Source organism: Thunnus thynnus, chromosome 17 (genome assembly GCF_963924715.1).
Source record: "Thunnus thynnus chromosome 17, fThuThy2.1, whole genome shotgun sequence".
NCBI lineage: Eukaryota > Metazoa > Chordata > Actinopteri > Scombriformes > Scombridae > Thunnus > Thunnus thynnus.
The window spans coordinates 30,198,609-30,218,266 of NC_089533.1; the positions used below are offsets into that span (position 1 = coordinate 30,198,609).

Genomic DNA, 19,658 nt, shown 5'->3' on the forward strand with positions numbered 1-19,658 from the left:
ATATTGAAGGGCTGAAGCAAAGCACTAGGTACATAAATAAAACTGATACATGTACTTTCTTTATCCTTTCTGTTGCACTGCTGTGGGCTGGGAGGAACAGCGTTTCGTTTTTTTTCTGTGTATGCCTGACTCAGCCCCCTGACCACCTGTCTCACCTGAGGTTTAAAAAGATACTTAATTCTACTTTATCTCATGCTGTACATTGTCACATCAAAATGTGCAAATGTGACACAGCAGTGTTTGGAAAGGATGTACAGGGTAATTCTATAATTTGATGTCTTCTGCATAACAAGCAAAATATCGAGTTATATGTGATCAGTCTGTGTGTAGAGGTGTGTGTGTGTGGTTATTTGCAGCAGCCCGGTGTCATCTGCATGTGATTTAATGAAGGAAAACACAGTGCTGTGTATAATGGCAATATGCTCTGACACTGTACCTCTCAAATCAGAGGCTGCAGATTTATCAAAATATCTGTCCTGCTGCCTTCAGATGCTGTAGGGATTTAATGAACTGAAGGAGAAGCCTCTCATACAGTATTACATACCTGTGGGCATCAGATACTGTAAGAATCGCTTATAATCAGATAAATGCAGACTGATTTGTCAACATTAAGTGTTATTTCTGATTCTGATGTAAAAGCCTCTACTGGTTAGAGAATGTTTGATTAAAATATATATTTTAACATTTTAAGCATTATTCCATTGCTGCTGCAAATTTGCTGCAAGTGCTGAGTTTGCTCTTCTTGATAAAATCACCAGATAGTAAAGTGAAGCAGTGGAGTGTTCTTGTGCCAGAAACAGACATGGTTCTGAGACATCTGTTTTCATTGCAACATGTAAGACCCAGTATCCGACGAAATACCAACAGCTTGCTTTGTGCTGCTTCATTTGAATGAACCTCCCACCTGTTTGCACCTCTCCTCTCACCTGTGCACCAAAACAGAGGGGCAAAGAGAATTCCAAGGTCAGGAAAATACCAAACTGTAAGCGTACTGCTTGAACTGGTCATTACTTTCCCACAAAAACTGGGCCCAATTGTTTTTAGGACTACACTGGTTACAGATGAGTTCACTTTTGACTAAGAATAAATTCATTACATTTATTTCAGCTTCAGAAATAAGCCAGCCGGACTTCCGGTCATTAGGCGAATGGTGTAGTCTTACTTAAAAAAGAAATAAGCCAGTCAGTAGGTGTGAGAGGGTGAGAGACTGGGCCATACCCTCTACTTAATAGCATACCTTTTAATACAAAGAGAAAACATTTCTCGTAGTTAGAAATTTGGGATGCGCTCTTACCAAAATAACCTTTGTTAGTCATTGCATAGAAATTATTATTGTCAAGCTAAATGATTTACAAAAAGCTTCAGCACAATATTTTCACATTTTTAGGTAAAACAGCTCATACTGCTAGTGTGTTTATGGCTGTTGAAGAATGATGAGTGTGACTTGTGCGACTAGTGGACAACTTTGGATGGAAAATGCATCACGTGATGGAAAGGAGAGAGGCTCCTGGAGGAGCTTAGAGCGAGGAACCACAGGTGTACCCTATGCAGAGGCTTTTTACACCCCTTTAATAGGAATATCTTGGTTAGCTGACCTGACAGAACAGTAGAAGGAGCAGTTAGGCTGTTATAAAAACAGCTTTACTGTAACATCAATAATATTGGATGCTTGTACTGTAGATAAGCTGTACTAACTACCTATGAAAACAAGAATGATAGCACCAACAGCAGCTCTAGGATCGTTCTTATTTAATAATAAAGTAAATATATTACTAGTGTGTAGAATCAGAATTATGTATGCTATTTTTCTTATTTTCTTTTCTGAAGGCATCGAGGCTCATCCAGGAAAATATAAGCCACTGTATTAAACCTCAGTCGCAGTTATTATTATTATTATTATTATTATTATTATTATTATTATTATTATTATTACTTCTATAATATCTGAAAAAGACATCAGACTCACTGTACCCATGGCCTTTCACAAACTAATGTGGTTAGAGATTTCATTTAGAACATTTATAGCTTTTTTATTGCTCTTGTCTAATCTGTTCTTTCAGTAATAAACATAAGCCTCTTTTTGATCAAAAGATTCCAAGAACTATGGAACCATATCTGCAAGCAATGTTTTATATCTTTCGTTCTCTCTCTCTTTTTGTTCTCTCTACCACTGCTCTCTCTCTCATATTCACTCGCTTGCTCATGCTCTCTGCTTGTTCACGCTCTCTCTTTTTTATAACAAGTCAGGAAGCTGACAACAAAGCATAACTTTATTTTTATGTTAATATACAAAAAAATGTCCACTATTCAGCCTAATATCAGTACTAGAATACGGTACACAAGCAGCACACAAACTGAAGCGGCTGCGAATCTCTGTTTGACCAATCAGCAATGATCATCCCAGTAAACCCCATCCCTAAAGTTCCTGAACATTTGGAAAGTTCCACTCCAGGAGAAAGCAGCAATGAAGCACCAGATTTTTTCATTTTAAACTGTTACTGTTACTTAATTATTCCCACATGTGAGATGCTGTGCTTCATGAGTTGTCTCCTCAGAATTCTCACACCTCACATGTTTTTCTTGCATCTCTCTCTCACATCCCTCTCATTGGGAGGAGCTACGATGTGAGGAAGCGAGGTGAGTGAGTGAAGCAAGGAAACACTTTAGCCAAATGGAAAGCACCTATGGCAAGAAATTATGACTTTATGATTGCCGACAAAGTGACCATCTCAAAACACAACAAGACTAGGTCAAAACCTAGTATATGACTGGACCGTGTATGGTCAATGTGTGAAATGGTGGCGAATTTGTTACAGGGATAGTCAGTGGTAGTGTCTTTGATGTGAATTCCTGGATATTAAATATTCATCTGCAATTTTCGGTATTTTCTGTGGTCCCAGTAATATTTGCTGGTAATGTGTACTGAAGTAGCATATCACATGACATGGTTAAGCATCATTTGAGACAAAAAAAGGTTATGAATGCAGATGCAAAAACAATGCTTTCCACTCATATCTTGATTGAATGAATCTTAAATTGATGAATCTTAATTCTAGTTATAACTATTCTAATTATCTGTTAACTCCCCCTATTTTTTCGTCTGTTTCACTCTGTGGATGTCTCTCGTTTGTCACTCTGTACTGAGTGTTTTGTCAGACTGATTGTTATTTGGGGTGCTTCAACTGTGTGCTCTCTCATGCCTATGTGGAAATATCTAGGAAAATATCCACGAGTGTAAATAGTTACTATAAAGTCAGGGTTTAGCAGGTTTGGAATCTCTGACAAACATTGGTTATATTCTTGATTTATCAAATTCTTGATGAAGATGATTAATCATCAGTTAATCATTTACATCTGTACTACTAATCTCTTATCAGATGCTGTAGGCAGCAATTGCACCCAGCAGTTGTTGATCAAAAAAAAAAACTTAAGAACTGTAACTACTCTTAAAGACTGAGGACCAGATTTACTAATAAAAATTTAAGTCATGGACACACGTGACGACTGTTGAGCTGATCATAAATTAATTTCAGCATGGCAACTGGGAAAGTTGGAGCAGGTCTGTTCCATTCTGGGTCAGTCGGTGTTGACAGCTGGAAGATCACATTGTTCCGTGTGTGTAAAGAGACTAATCTTACATCCTGAGATCCAGTTGCTGCCAGCTGTTGTTATAAAGATTTTTTTGATATTTGCGACTGACATCTGCAACCAATGACATTACTAGTGTCAAAGCAAGGGAGACAACGGAGAGAAAAGCTGATTGAGCTGTAAATAGACTGAGTGTCTACAAATCAAAGATCTGCACTTTCTTTCTTTTTTTTCTTTCTTTCTTAGCCATTTCAGCACAAACTGCACTGCATTCAACAATGGATGTATTAGTAAAAGTCGTAAGGTTTGTGCTCCTTCCTGACTGACTATCAAAGACTACGCACATCGGTGCCAGTTGGTGGAGACAATCTTTATGTGTAGTCTGTCTAGTCTTGTACATTTAAGCTAGTCTTTAGGTGTGTCCCTAGCTTAAATTGCCCAGATGTGCGCAGTATGTATTCAGTGCCTGATTTACTAAGACAGCTGCTCATTATGCCTGATCCTTGTACTGCCCTCCAAGATGCACACAGCAAGTGAAAGAGACCTCATTGGCACAGTTTAGGTATGAGGTTTCTATGAGATCACCAATCTCTGAAAAAGTAAGTGATCTGTAGTGATATCATAGTGATTTCAACAACATACTACTTATTAATTATCAAGATTGAAGATTCATTTATTATCTTTTTACAACACAAGATTGTATAACGAAATGTAGTATGACGAAGAGGCGACATTGCCATTTGATAGCTCAAGAGAGCCCACATTTATTCCAGCTAACCCAAGGTTGAGGTGTCCCCAGTAAAACAACAAAACAAGGCAGCTAACCCTCTGAGTCTGTGAACTTGTATTTCTCATTAACTAGCTCTTCATAAACATGTCCTGCATCTCTTCTCTCTAGCCTCAGTTGAACTGGTGCCTAATGTAGCAACTTAAACACACAACCCCTTTTTCCCTCCCTGGAACTAGTTCTCAGCCAATTACCCACTACGGTGGACACCTCCCTCAATAAAAACACTGCAAAACAACACACATAAACAGTAACTTATACCCAGCGATACAGTATTTTATTTTGAAGTAAACTGAAGATTTGAGTGTAGACAGATTAAGCCTTATTCGGCATTCAGCTAAGATTATGAAGCCAGCCGAAGTCTAAATTCTTCATTCAAACTGAAATATTGATTGGAGGCAGGTAGTGACGTTTGAAACTGGATCTCTACCTGCTTTCTTAGAGCAGTACTGCAAACTGGGAGTTAAGCCGGCCTAAAGACTCTTTGAGAGCAGCCTGCCTGAAATGGCTTGATTCCTCTTCACCAGAGTTCAATACCGCTGCACCCATGAAGACGCGCCCACAATCCACAGCTTTATCTGGGCTCTTTAACTGTCAAACACGCTGGTGACTTAACCACCAAAACAACACTGGACCAGATATCTCTGCAGCAACAAAACTTGTCAACAGTAAGGCATAACATGGCTTTGTGATTAAGGGTGGATGTCGAATAATATTATTATGTAAATTAAAAAGATAATTTTTTTAGAGAAGTTGAATTAGCTTTCCTTTAGCATTCCCCGTTGGAATACGTTAGCCTCGAGTCACACACTTCGAGCCACTCTTGCTGAACAATTTTCTTTATTCTTATTATCATCTATAGGCCTTATTATTCTTTTTATTTATTATTTTATGCTTTAACATGTATCATCAAGACATTTGGGCATTCATAAATGTCGTCATTTATCCTTAAAGTGGTTGGCTAAGCAAACAATGTCTCTGGGTAACCAATTCACCAAAATTTTGGCCTTGAGATTATTTGTGTGTCACATGGCAGGTGCATTAATTATTTGTGTGTTTGCTGCCACGTTAGTACAGCGGATTGAATTCCACTCTATGTTGGTTGTAATGCAGAACATATCTCTCCCCAGAATGTTGGTGCAATCAACTTCTTCTGTAACTATGAAGAGAGCAGGGGGAACTACCTGGTGGATGTGGATGGCAACCGCATGCTGGACATCTACACTCAGATCTCCTCCATTCCAATTGGTTAGTAGCAATGATCCAAACACAGATACCTGTATTGTAAGAGTTGCCAATATGGATTAAATCCATGGTCTCATGCTATGCTATATATTATAATATCACTCAACCTTACTGGATTGATCAGTTCTTTATTTTACCTATCCCTTACAGGGACTGTTCGTACATTTTCTTTATATATTTACTTGGCACATTATTATTCAATTTGATTATCAAATCTATCACAGGTTTAATTCTTTAACAGTTATAAATAGGAATGTCCAAACTGATCCTAAGGATTGGTATTCCCGATTTGGGGATATTTTAAAATAATGGAACAACAGATGTCACTGGTGGCAGGTCATATCAGCTGTCACTAATTAACTTAGCTGTCGCTAAGTAACTAGGTCACAGGCCAAAATTAAACTTTTCTTTTGCTGTTGTCTGGTTTGTTTGCTCTCTGTGGCCAGTGTCTGTAATCAGCCAAAGATAGTTTGTGACAGAAGAAACCCCAGTCTCTAACATGACTGTCCCATCACAAGTGGATTGATTGTTTATGTAGTCCCAATAACTCCAATCATGTAATATCAATAATTTAAACTGATCAGCAAAATATTTTGAACCAGTACATACAGTATTAGGATTAAGTAGCTTGAGAGAATAAGCCGGCATGCTAAATTTAGGCTATACCCGTTATTTTCAATTGCTAGATACATATGTAATCACATTTTTATAACTAATATAATTATTCTTACTATGTATATTTAGCATCTTTAGCACAAAAATGTATATTATCTCATTTTCAGGTTGTAGCTTGAGTTTGCACTGGGCAGCTGTGTCTTGGATAAAGTATTGGTATGGACACAATATCTGCAGATTTTCATCATCATTCTCAATCATCAGTTGGATGAGACTTCTTAAAGAATGGCTGTGACAGGGTAACAAGCGTGTCAAGCATTTCACAGTCTTATCAGGTCTTCAACCAGATCATGGCAGAAGGTCTGACTGTTGGTTGTGTAGATTGGTTTTGCAACCGACTGCTTACTTATTCAGCAATGCCTTGGAGAAAGATAAACTATAGCTGGGTTCTTGAATGTTTTGGTTTTGGAATTAATTAGTGCCGTCAAAATTAACATGTTAATTTTTGTGATTAATTTAAAATATTAAACATGTTTAAAAAATGAATGCAATTAATGCAGATGCGTTTTGTTTACTTCCTGTGGCGGCTGACAATGTGACATGTGATGAAGTTTGCTGCCTGGTACCACCAAACCGAAAGATGGACAATGACAAGGATGGAGTTTTAGGCAGAAAGTTTCACTTTAATAAGTTGCCTGATGGATCCTTAGAGAAACAAAAGTAATCTGTACAGTTTGTGTGTCACAGTTTTGTTATTTATGTAATCTAACAATGTCCTAGCCTCCAGGTGACATTATCTGTGACAGTAGCCGCATTGCAACAGCAGTAAGGAAAAACTCCCCTTTATTGGGAAGAAACCTCAAGCAGAACCCGGCTCTGGGTAGGCGGCCATCTGCGAGAGAGAGAAGAGGGGTGGGGGGTGGGGGGGCGGGCACAGAGAAGCAGAACAGCAACAACAACAACAATAGATACATGACTAGCAGCAACAGCAACAGCCGGAGAAGGACAGAAGTAGGACGGCAACACATCAGCATGGTCCATGGAGTTTCCTGCGGATGAGAAAGCACAAAGAACTGGGGGAAGAAGTCAAGTTAGTAATAAGCATTAATGGTAAAAGAATACATACAGATGGAGAAGAGGAGAGAGGAGCTCAGTGCATCAATGGAAGTCCCCCAGTAGTAAGGGCTGGTCCAAGGCGAGTCTGGTTGGCCCTAACTATAAGCTTTATCAAAAAGGAAAGTTTTAAGCCTACTCTTAAATGTAGAGAATGTGTCTGCCCCCCGGACCGAATCTGGAAGATGGTTCCACAGGGGAGGAGCCTGATAGCTGAAAGCTCTGCCTCCCATTCTACTTTTGGCGACTGTAGGAACCACCAGTAAGCCTGCTTTTGGGAGCGCAGTGCCCTAGTGGGGAAATAGGTTACTATGAGCTCTTTAAGATATAATGGCGCCTGACCGTTAAGGGCTTTGTATGTGAGGAGAAGGATTTTAAATTCTATTCTTGATTTTACTGGAAGCCAATGCAGCGAAGCTAAGATGGGGGAAATATGATCACTTTTTCTAGTTTTAGTCAGCACACGTGCAGCTGCATTCTGGACCAGCTGGAGAGTCTTTAGAGACTTGTTAGGGCGCCTGATAATAATGAGTTGCAATAATCCAGCCTAGAAGTAACAAATGCATAGACTATTTTTCCTGTATCTTGTTGAGACAGGATGTGCCTGATTTTTGCAATATTATGTTAGTTAAAAAAGGCAGGCCTTGAAATTAGTTTTATGTGGGAGTTAAAGGACATATCAAAACAAAAAAAAGAAGAACTCCCAGATTCCTTGTGGTGGAGCTGGAGGCCAGGGTAATGCCATCTAGATTAGCTAAATCATGAGATAATGTGTTTCTAGGGTGTTTAAGTCCAAGCATAATAACTTCAGTTTTGTCTGAGTTCAGTAGCAGAAAATTGCAGGTCATCCAGGTCTTTATAGTATTATTCTTGATTTGAATAAATATAAGTAATCATAAACTTGTGCCATCCATGTGCCCCTGACATATATGTTTAAGAATATCTCATGACTTGCCATGACATATTGTGATTATTCCACTGCTAAGGGGCATTGTTTGGCCCCATTCTGTGTAGAATAACTTATGAACGTGGGTACTTCTCATTGACAATATAACATCTTTTTTTAGTTAAGCAAATACAGTACAATAACACATAATTGCACAGACATAATACAAAGGTGAATTGGTGTGAGGACATAAGTTGAAGGAGTGAGCAAAAGAAAAAGAAGAAGAGAGAAGAAAGAGCAAGAGGGATGGGAGAGAGGTAAGCAATGGAGATAAAGAGATGTAAAGTTGGGGTATGTGTGTTTGTGCTTTTCTGTATGTGGAGCGACAGTCTGAGTGTGTGTGCTCCAGCGTTGTAGTCAAGTCACTAAATCTCGAGTCCGAGTGGAGTCTCAAGTCCCCGGTGTTTGAGTCTGAGTTGCCAAAGAAGAGTCAGAGTCAAATCTGAGTCGAGTCCTCTTTACCTGAGTCCGAGTCTGAGTCATCAAGGTTGAGTCTGAGTTGAGTTCCAAGATGGCCTCCGGTGCTCCACTCTGGCATGCTTAAAGAGCTGACATACAAATAAAAAAGGTCTACATTAAACAAAAATGACAGCTGTTACCATTTCATATAAATATTCATTTTGATTTGATTTATTGATTGGGACAGTGTGAAGTTTTTAAATATTAAAGATGCACTGCACTGGCGTTAGCTCAAAGCTAATTTGCATCCACAGTCCCCCACAATCAAAACATACAACAGCAGAACAACAAACAGTACAAAGCAAAAAACACACAGAACACACCATACAAAATACAAAATGTAAAGCTACGCACAACAGCACATCACATACACCCACAATGTAAATTAGAAATTAATAATGTTAACTTGTCAAATTAAAAGCAAGACTACCTGCGCTAATGAGAAGACCATAAATGGAGTTTGGACTCAGTGGTCACACAGCTGATTGGTCTTTAGTAGATTTTTTAATTTGGCCTTGAATGTAATGATTGAACTACAGTTCTTTATGCACTGATTGCAATTTTCTTGGCTGATTCTGACTTCTGTTTTTTTTAATTAAATAATATATTTTTTAAATTTTGGACTTAAAGGTATTACAAAATGTGAGCTTTGTGTCTTCTTCACTCACAAGAACTTCCACACCAACGACATGTGTGTTTATAGCTGTACTGTCTGTGCCCTGTGTGCGTGACGTGCATTTTGTGTGTGTGTGTCTGTGTGTGTGTGTGTCTGTACTGTCTATGCGCTGTGTGTGCGACGTGCATGTTGTGTGTGTGTGTGGCTGTGGCTGTCACGCTGTGTCTGTGACTTTCATGTTGTGTCTGCGTGTGTGGCTGTGGCTGTCTGTGTACTGAGTGTGCAATATGCATGTTTTGTGTGTGTGTGGGTACACTGTGCCGCAGCTGCCACTGTGTGCGTGATGTGAGCCACAGTGCGACTATGTGTGGAAAATTTGACTGGCAAAAATCTGGATATATGAGACAGATCTGCCAGTCACCGATGGCCAATCAGCTGAAAACCAGCCATTTTAGATCAGTGACATTCAATCGGTGTATCTCTAATTAATATAGGCAATATCTTATGCCAAATTAATTGCCAGTGAGTTTACGGTGAGTTTTCATGAAGTCTTTAATCTTTGTCTCCTGGTTGTCGGGTGCAGTTTCAGGAATGCCTCAAAAGATGAGCGCATGCTTCAAGTTTCTAGGTCAAAGATTGTTTCTTTCATTACTTTGTTTTCTCTGGTGACGGTTTCCATTTGTTCGGTTAAATTTTTTATATTTCCATATTTCCCCACTCCTATTCTGTCCTCCCTCAGGCTACAACCACCCTGCTCTCCTCAAACTAATGGCCAATCCCAATAATCTGGTAGGTCCTCTTCAAGACAAGAGTATGTAACGGTATTGTATCTTATTGAATGATATATTATACACTAGTCCAGTCTTCACAAACTTCAGTTAGATGTGTATGATGTTTTGCAATTGTGATGTGAATGGACTGTCTTATTGTGATTCTACCTGTGTAACCTGTTCTTGGGTCTTTTTTGCAAAAGAAATCTTGATTTCAATGAGATTTCCTGAATAGACAAAGCTCAACTACAATAGTGGACTCAGTTTGGGCTGTGGGTGTATGAAGATAAACATGGTTCTGACATAACATCATGTTTCTTAATTAAAATGCTACTGTTAACACTTCTTCTACTACTGTTGTAGTAGTGAAGCAGTGTTTATTCCTTGAAAGAATAAGCAAAGAGAGGATTTGACCCAAAATATTAACAAATAACCAACTGTGGTGTAAATGGAATAATCCACTCTAACACGTGGTTAATTCAAAAATAATGCATGACATGGAGGCTTAGAACTTGGAAATAGATTATTAGGATCTTCCTTAGAACATGCATTGTCTTTGATAACTGCACAGCCCTCATTGATTATCCCATACACAGTATAGTGGTGTAATAGAATAGAGTAGAATACAGGTATTTCAGGAGTCACTCATCTAGTACAGTGTTAACACAAATAAAAACATTGTTACAATATAAAAAACATTTGGCCTTGTACATTTTTAGGAGCTTTATTTGTACTTTATTTGGAAATTCTAACTGATGTAATGCATACACAGCAAAGTTTCAGTTGTGCTTCGTTTACCAAAACAGTAAATTGTGTGTGTATTCATTCATTTTTTGTGTTTTCTGTCTTTTTCTGTCTCTTTCTGTCTTTTAGAGTACATTTGTGAACCGACCTGCCCTGGGAATCTTGCCACCTGAGAACTTTCCAGACAAACTCACTGAAAGTCTTCTTTCAGTTAGTTACTTATACGCATTATCACGCACACAAACACATTCACATAAAATTTACCAGTCAGAATTCAAAATACTGCTGTGAAAATGGTGTTATTATTGTTGCTTTTATTTGCACTGAAATTGCATATCATTTTATATGCATCTTATGTAGATGAACAGTAGCACTACAACCTGTCTTTCCTCTTGGTCCCCCTTCCTACCTGTATCATTCCTCCTGTCAGGTGGCTCCCAGTGGACTGACTCGTGTTCAGACGATGGCCTGTGGCTCTTGCTCCAACGAGAATGCTTACAAAGCCATGTTTATCTGGTATAGGGTGAGTGAGTACACATACAGACTATGGTAACTGTTACCTGGTTAACATGGTCTAAACGAATGTGGTAGAAGAGGATAGTTAAAAAACACAGTTAACAGCATAAAGAAGTCAGTAATCTATTAAATGGCACTTCCTGAAGGACAGTGACTTGTGAGAGATTTTAAAAAGGAGTGGTCAACTTCAGTGTAGCAAAGTACAAGATGTCCTGACTTTAAGTCCCTAGGTGAAGCTCTAAAAATGATGGATCCCACCGTTACCATAATGCAACTTGATAGTACTGATAAAAAATGTAATCTTCAAGCTCAAAATGAGATAACCCCACACAAAATAAATAAATAAGGGAACACTCAACTGAAACTTTTAGTTTCTTGTCTTTCATTTTGATGCCACCACACCAGAAGCTTGTGTGTATTTTCCTTCATGCAGGCCTAATCCCTGTAACATGTCTTTGTTTTGTAAATATGTTGTTGTCTGTTCTCAAAACAAATATTTGATGAAATAAGAATGAAATATGATCTCAATAACCAAACGTAAATTTAGCTTTATCTCTGTGTGTTTGGTTTTGCTGTAGAACAAAGAGCGAGGCCACACAACAGCATCTGAAGAAGACCTCAGCTCCTGCATGATAAACCAGGTGGGTGAAAAAAAATCCTCACTCCTTACCATAACATTTTGGTATTTCCAGCTATTGGCATCTTTTTCTATGTTTCTTTGTTTCTCTTTCTCTGTCTTTCCATCTTAGGGCCCAGGTTGCCCAGACCTCAGTATTTTATCTTTCATGGGAGCATTCCATGGAAGAACTTTGGGTAAGTTAAATACTTCAATAACTCAACTCAACCGCTGTTCTCCAGCAGTGCTACCTTACTGCTGCCTCTCCCATGCCTGATTGCAACTATCAAGTGAGCAAAGCAGCTCTCTCCATAAAAGTCCTGTCATGATTGAATAGACCCAGTATGGAGCATTTTCATGATATGAGACTTCTGTTTGAAAGCCCAAAAGCTATCACTTGAACAGATAGATGAAGCAAGATACCTTGTGTGAAAGGGGATTATGGCATTGTAAGAACTTTGCAGCAACTTCTACATTTCAGTAGTTTCTAGGAAACTTCTCTCACTGCAACAGTTGCCTCATGTCTCTCTGCAGGTCTCTGTCTAGTATCATCTTGTGTTGCTGCTGACACTGTAACATCACCTGTAGACTATAATATTCTTTCCTCTAATATCTCTTTAGAAAGATGTTTTTTAAGCATCCAACTTCATATCATATCATTCCCTCTTTGTTACTGTCACAGCGCAGAGCTGCTCTGATGACACATTGTTGGCAGCTGGATTAATGTTTTCTAATTGTTTTGGGTCTCCTACTACTGACTGACGGTACTAAATTTTTTAATGTTTTTGTCTGCTGATTTCTGAAAGCAGGACTTGAATATGCAGTGTTTTTACTCTTAACTTTTACACTTAACTTTTTTGGGAATTAAACTCGCCCACAAATGGAGTGGAACATTGAACCCTATATGGCAATTTTAAGGACAGGATTATGCTTATTGTGATCCCATCTCATGAATGCACACCTCCTCATGAACAGGTGACATTCATCAGGCTGAAACAAGTGATTTACGACAAGTTCAGGCAGTTAAGAGAGTTTGTTGAATCCGACTTGGAACACTCATATGGGTAAACCTCATAGAAGAAAGTAAGAGAGTTTTAGGATAAAAAAAATATTAAAATATTTTTGCATGAGGCCCATTCTTGGCTATATTGTCCTGACCCTGTGCACAAATTATTCTTCTAATTTTGATGACCAAAGACATTCCCTTGAAAAGCATGTGACAGTTTTCTAATAGTTGGGAAGAGGTCCACACTGACTGTTCCCCAAAGAAAACAGTTCTTTCCCTAATGACCCAGGCTCAGTGTCACAAAGATGATAACAGATGGTCTTTGGTAATGCCAAAGATTAGGTGAATAGACAGAATGAAACAGATGATCATGAGTGGATTCATTGGATAGAACAACAGGTTGAAGAGTTGTAGCTTTACAGTCAATTTACAGTCAAAAAGCTACTGCTGGGGGATAAACATACATACAACATACACATACATACATTTATACTCATACATACATAGATATCTGAAACACTGCACAGTGAGCAACCATTACAATTCAAAGATTTCAAAGAATTATTATGGTGACACTGTAGATTCATATCTAACACAGTCGCTTTGCTTTGTTAAGGTTGCTTGGCAACGACACACTCCAAAGCAATCCATAAGCTCGATGTGCCCTCATTTGATTGGCCGATCGCCCCGTTCCCCAGGCTGCAGTACCCACTAGAAGAGTTTACCAGAGAGAATGCACAGGAAGAGGCTCGCTGTTTGGAGGAGGTAGGCTGTGTGTGTGGAGAGGAGACGTGTATGTATACACTCATGAAGTACAGCTCACATTATACATACAACTCATTATTTTTCATATAACTCATGTTTTCACCCCCCTCTTGCAATTGCCCCCCCCAAAAAACAGAAGTAAAAAAAGAAACAACAAAAGTAAAATCTGGAAAAAATAGTACACCATGAGTAACATTAGTACATACAGTATTTCATCCATTCCTAGTAATCTAGCTATTGTTATTTAAACTATAGCCAAGAGATGTGCAGTATTTTCAGATAATTACACAGCTGTGATAAATACTTAAAGAAAAACAGATTCAAACTAATTGCAGCCTCTAGAAACCTCGACATCTGACCAGTTCCTTTCTTCAGGGTCTAGGTATCATCAGATAATCTGTAATTCGTTTGTACTTCAAAATGAAAAAATGGTAAATCCATTATTTGTTTCAAAACAAAAAATGGAAAACCGTTTTTGGTGTCAGAATCAAATAACAAAAAAAAAAAAACAATCAAAAACGACCCGTTTTTGGTTTTTGCCAATTTGCTTTATCGTTATTCCTTTTTAGATTGAACAATGAATAGGTCTGCGGACATTCAGCCAATTCGTTGTTGAGTTTGAAACCAAAAACGGAAGTCACGTAGTTTTTTCTTTTTTCATTATAAACCAAAAACAAAATCACGTGATCTATTTCCTTTTTTTCCCCAAACGATAAACAAGAAAACCAATTTCAAAAGACTGTGCAATTTTGGTTTTTGCTAATTCCTTTTTTCATTTCTAAGTAGGGCAGTGGACAGACAGGAAGGGGGGTTGTCATATGTGAGGCCATATGAAAAACTCACAGACAGAGACTCATCAGCCAGACATTTCTCCATTCTCTGTTAAAGAGCGTCTGAGATTGACACTAAAATGAGAATTGCTGGTCCACCTTAAAAGTCAGTCCACCTTAAGTGAGCCTGGTCAAGTTAAACTAACGCGTTGTCGCTAACTTCGGGGCTAACCCCCTTCGATAGATGAGTATCGTCTTTGTCTTGAAGAGCTGCAGCATTTATTAACTGACACACAGCCTGTACTGTACAATTACTGCCAGATTGACAATTTACTGCTAAACCTTTCCTCTGCTCCACTCGCGTTCACGTCATGCTTCTGCCGCTTGCCCTCTGCACTTGCGCAACTAAACAAGCACATTTACACACAGACGTGCTGCCTCATTCCTCAAGGAGCTATGCTACTCTTGTACCTTTCACATAGATGTCCTTTGAAGAACGAAGAGAGTGAGGAAGACTAAAAAAATCCACAATAACGTAGGGCGTTATTGTGCTCGGACAGTGTGAGTGAAAATCATTAGTAGCCCGTTGATATTAATGGACGTCTGAAATTTTAGCAGCGGCACTCATAATCTTGCAATGGCAGTGCACCGCTGCTGAATGAATATAGGGGAAACACTGATTTCACATACAGATGTCACTCATTTCAATGTCGCGTCAACAGTGATGTATGGAGATAGATTTGTTTCATATTGATTTGTGTGAACAGATCGACAATCTGTGTATAAATGTGTAGTCTGTAAATATAAACACCTTCCACAAATACAAAAAAAGATTTGTAAACTCACAAAAGTATTTTGCAAATATAAAACGGATCTGCAAATACACAAACAAATTCCACAAATAAAAAAAATATCTGTGTATTAAATTGATTTGCAAATAAATGAAAAGCATTTGTGAATATCTTCCTAACATTTACAACTTTCCAACAGGCATTTGTGAACTCAGTTTTTATTTGGTTTATAAGGTCTTTGATAGAATGACTGTCAGTGTTGATAGTTGTTTTGGTTAAGAAATGTCATTGTAGTTTTATTGTTCATTGTTAATATGTAGATTCCACTAAACTAACATTAGCTACTGAACCGGCATCTGTTGCCATGGCAACAGTAAACATTGACGTTGCGGGCTGGGGGAGTGAAAGTAGGGTGCAGGATACATTTTAACTATGAACGTAGACTGTGTGTGTTTAACAGCTGACCTATTGGATGTGTAGAAGAACACAGAACATTAATTAACATTAGATCCTGACTGATGCTGTCGGTGTGTCAGAGATTTAAATAATCACTGAAGTTATGCTACCGTACCTCCTGCATAAATGCGCACAGCATCTCTAAATAGGATTTAGGATTTAGAATAGAATTATATGCGTGGAGATCACTGCATATAACTATATTTGTTATATATATATATATATATATATAAATATATATGTATGTATGTTCAGACGCGGTGCTAGAGCAAATACATAGGACGGGCATTTGATTTTCCTGAGGGGGCACACAATGCATTGTATATTTCTTTATCCTGTTGTCCAACAAACTGAAAACCGAAAATGAACGAATGTGTCTTTGCAAACGGTAATGATGTACGTGTTTATTTGCATATAGAGCGGGGACCTGAGATCCGATCACAAGTGCTCACTCAAGACACATGTGGAGACGCATGTTAATATGTAAACAGGGCCATAGACTGTGTGGGTTAGATCAGAAGTAGGTACACTTACATTTTGCATTTGTATTCATTCTGTTTTATGAATAGCTGTGTTCAACATCAATGTTTACTGTTGCCATGGCAACGGATGCCGGTTCAGTAGCTAATGTTAGTTTAGCGGAATCTACATATTAACAATGAACAATAAAACTACAATATGACATTTCTAAACCAAAACAACTATCAACACCAACAACCATTCTGTCAATGACCTTAACCAGGATGCTGTCACTTGTCATATCTTACTACAGCTAACATAGCCTCACTGAAACGATGTAATCAAACTAAACATGGTGCGGTTCAGCACAGACATTACAACTACATTAGTAAGAGTACACTACTAATAAGATGTGAAGTGCTTTGTGACTTTTACCCACCTGAAAGAATAAATGAAAAATATAAAGGATGAGGTGGCTGATAACTGCCAACTGAAGAAGCAGCCAATCCACCGCTTTAGAGAACTGAACGTTGCCCACAAGTATCCTCATGCCTTTCATACTCAAACAGAAATGTATACGAAAGTGTGAGCTAGATAATATACATAGAACAAATAAACACACACTAATACTCACTGTATGACACTAACATGAAACAATGAATGCACGTTACTTATCGCTGATTATTAAAAAAAACAATTATTATTATTAATTATTTATGTTGTTGTCACTCTTCTCACCTTCATATATTTCATACACTTAATTTCTTTGTCCATAGCACAACTCATTTTTCCTTTGTACAGTCAATATTTAATTTAAACTTTTATATCCCATTTCAAAACTATTAGTATGCCATTCTGTAAACAGATTTAAAAATTTCAATTTAATTTTAATTCTATTTTATTTCATTATTATTATTATTATTATTGTTATTATTATTTATTTATTTATTTATTTATTTTAATTAATTTTTTTATCTTTGTTCAGTGAATGATGTTTAGTTTGTCAGTTATTATTGTGATTCTTGCAGGCTTTCTATCATTGCTATGGTGGTTGCTATCAATGGTTTATTCTAATCTATAGCCATTGTTGCTCCAGTACCGATCAGCTCACAAAAACCCGAAAACTGCATCCTTACACTGTATTCTATCAAGAAAAGTATACCACTGTGATGGTTGATTTTCCATTTTGGGTTGTGCAGGGAATTATATACAAATTTGGAAAATGGTTCATAAATGGTGCATAAATCGGCAAGAACCCATATCCATGAGAACATGATTTCAGTTGGAGGTGCGGGGGGTGCTGACTATTAAACACCCCCTCCTCAAAATATGTTTGAGTTTATTTAATACCTGCAGAGATGCGACCGCAGCAAAAACAATAAGTGCATCTCCCCATTGAGAGACACTGTGTGCATTTATGCATGAGACACCACAGCCTAACTTCATTAATTATCTGGATCTAATGTTAATTAATGTTCTGTGTTCTTCTACACATCCGAAAGTTCATACACACAGTCCAGGTTCATACAGTGAAATTGTTTGGAGTAAAGCAGCCATCCTCCTGATAAATCCAGAGCTCCATCAGAGCTGTCTAAATAAAACACTTCAGAAGCTAAAAGTTTAAATCCATGTTTCATAATATAAGGTCTAAACTGTGTTGACGGATGGTTGGTTTAAATATCATAATATAAATGTCCTTTATGAAATTAAGTGTTTAATGTGTTAGTATACTGCACAGGTCCAACAGAAAATATAACAGTGCTGCTAATTCTCAAACAGCTTCTCGGGGTTTGTCTGTTCCCCAGCTGCTTCTGCTTGCTAAGCATGAGAGACAGACAGATGCTGCATCTCAACTGCTCATGTGTGCCACCTGGTGGTGTGCACTGCAGCTACACCTGGATAACTTAATTCACCCCCATCACTGTCAACGGGGCATTGAAATGAGTGACATCTGTATGTGAAATGGTTAACAACAATTTGGTAATGCGTGGGGACCGCTGCTTGTCACTTCAGGTAACGCTGTTTGGGAAGGATGACACAGGGTATTTCCACATGTGTAATTAATTAGGCTATTAATTCACACTACGCAACTAAGTGATACATATCATGTCTAAATGAAAACAACAAAATAATGTCTTTATATGTAGGCATATTTGTTTATTTTATTAGAGCCTGTGCTTGCATAATTTTCTGTTTTTTTGTTTGGAAACAAAAAATGAATAGATCATGTGATTTCATTTTTTGTTTTTGGTTTATAATGAAAAAAGGAATAAGCCATGTGACTTCCATTTTTGGTTTCAAACACAACGACTGAATGTCCGCAGACCTGTTCATTCTTCAATCCAAAAAGGAATAACAATAAAACGAACTGGCAAAAACGGTTTTCCGTTTTTGGTTTTGAATCAAATAACAGATTTACCGTTTTTTGGTTTTTGAATTAGAAATGGATTTCGGATCATCTGATGATACCCAGACCATCCGCAGACCTGTTCATTCTTCAATCCAAAAAGGAATAAAGATAAAAGGAATTGGCAAAAACCAAAACCGGGCTGTGTTTGATGGGTTTTTTGTTATTTGATTCTAATACAGTAAATCTGTTATTTGTTTCAAAACCAAGAACAGATTTCTGCTCTAGGTTTTTAAACAAATTTTTAATAAATTTTTGTTTTTTTTAAATTACAAATGAATTACAGATTATCTGATGATACCCAGACCCCTCGGCCTGTGAAGATACAACCATACAAATTCTAAAACTAGTAATATGTAGGAGTGATGTCAGGGTAGCCCATTTTATTTTTCAAACTGACATTTGAAGGCTTCATCCTACTTTGTCTACATCTGAACATTTTGACTTAACAAGTCAACAAAGTGTGTTAGTTGTGTGGATTTTATCTGGACATTTGTTAAATAAAGACAGGAACAGGAGCAGCAATTTTGTGTCACAATATTTTGAGTTGTTTCATTTATATCTCAAATAATTAACTTTTGTATATTCGTTTTATGATTCAAATACTCCAGTTACCAAAGTTGTGCTGGGAAAATAGCCCATTTCTTTGAGGGTAAACATACATTTGTGTTTTATAATCTTTTAATAATTCATATATTATTTGACAAGAGCACGGCCAAAAACAAGGCACTCTTGTGTTTTGTGTTATTTTTCAGCAACCACATGATTCATTGTGGATTGTTCCATACACAAAGCTGCCAACTTGAACACAGCACCAGGGTTTTTTGTCTTTTTACTCCAGTTTTAATGGCCTCTGCAGTATTGTTGCAGTTCAGTAGAATTGGTCTTCATATAGGTCACATAACACTGCCAACAAGACTCTAAGACAGTATTCAAATCCAATTCTCACAGGCATCTCCATCTTTCAGAGTGTGTATGCAGGCATTTAT

At 37.7% G+C, this 19,658-nt stretch overlaps 1 protein-coding gene across 2 annotated transcripts in view; it reads left to right on the forward strand.

The window, feature by feature from the left end:
* abat (4-aminobutyrate aminotransferase) overlaps positions 1 to 19,658 on the forward strand; it is a 65,309-nt gene that overhangs the window by 19,086 nt on the left and 26,565 nt on the right. For both annotated transcript variants that reach the window (XR_010924285.1, XM_067571103.1), the window contains exons 5-11: positions 5,506 to 5,623; positions 10,109 to 10,158; positions 11,013 to 11,093; positions 11,314 to 11,406; positions 11,978 to 12,040; positions 12,149 to 12,212; positions 13,638 to 13,786. Coding sequence is in view for 1 of the 2 variants with exons in the window: in XM_067571103.1 (XP_067427204.1) it covers positions 5,506 to 5,623; positions 10,109 to 10,158; positions 11,013 to 11,093; positions 11,314 to 11,406; positions 11,978 to 12,040; positions 12,149 to 12,212; positions 13,638 to 13,786 (618 nt within the window). In the remaining variant the exon portion in view is untranslated. The remainder of the gene's footprint in view (positions 1 to 5,505; positions 5,624 to 10,108; positions 10,159 to 11,012; positions 11,094 to 11,313; positions 11,407 to 11,977; positions 12,041 to 12,148; positions 12,213 to 13,637; positions 13,787 to 19,658) is intronic.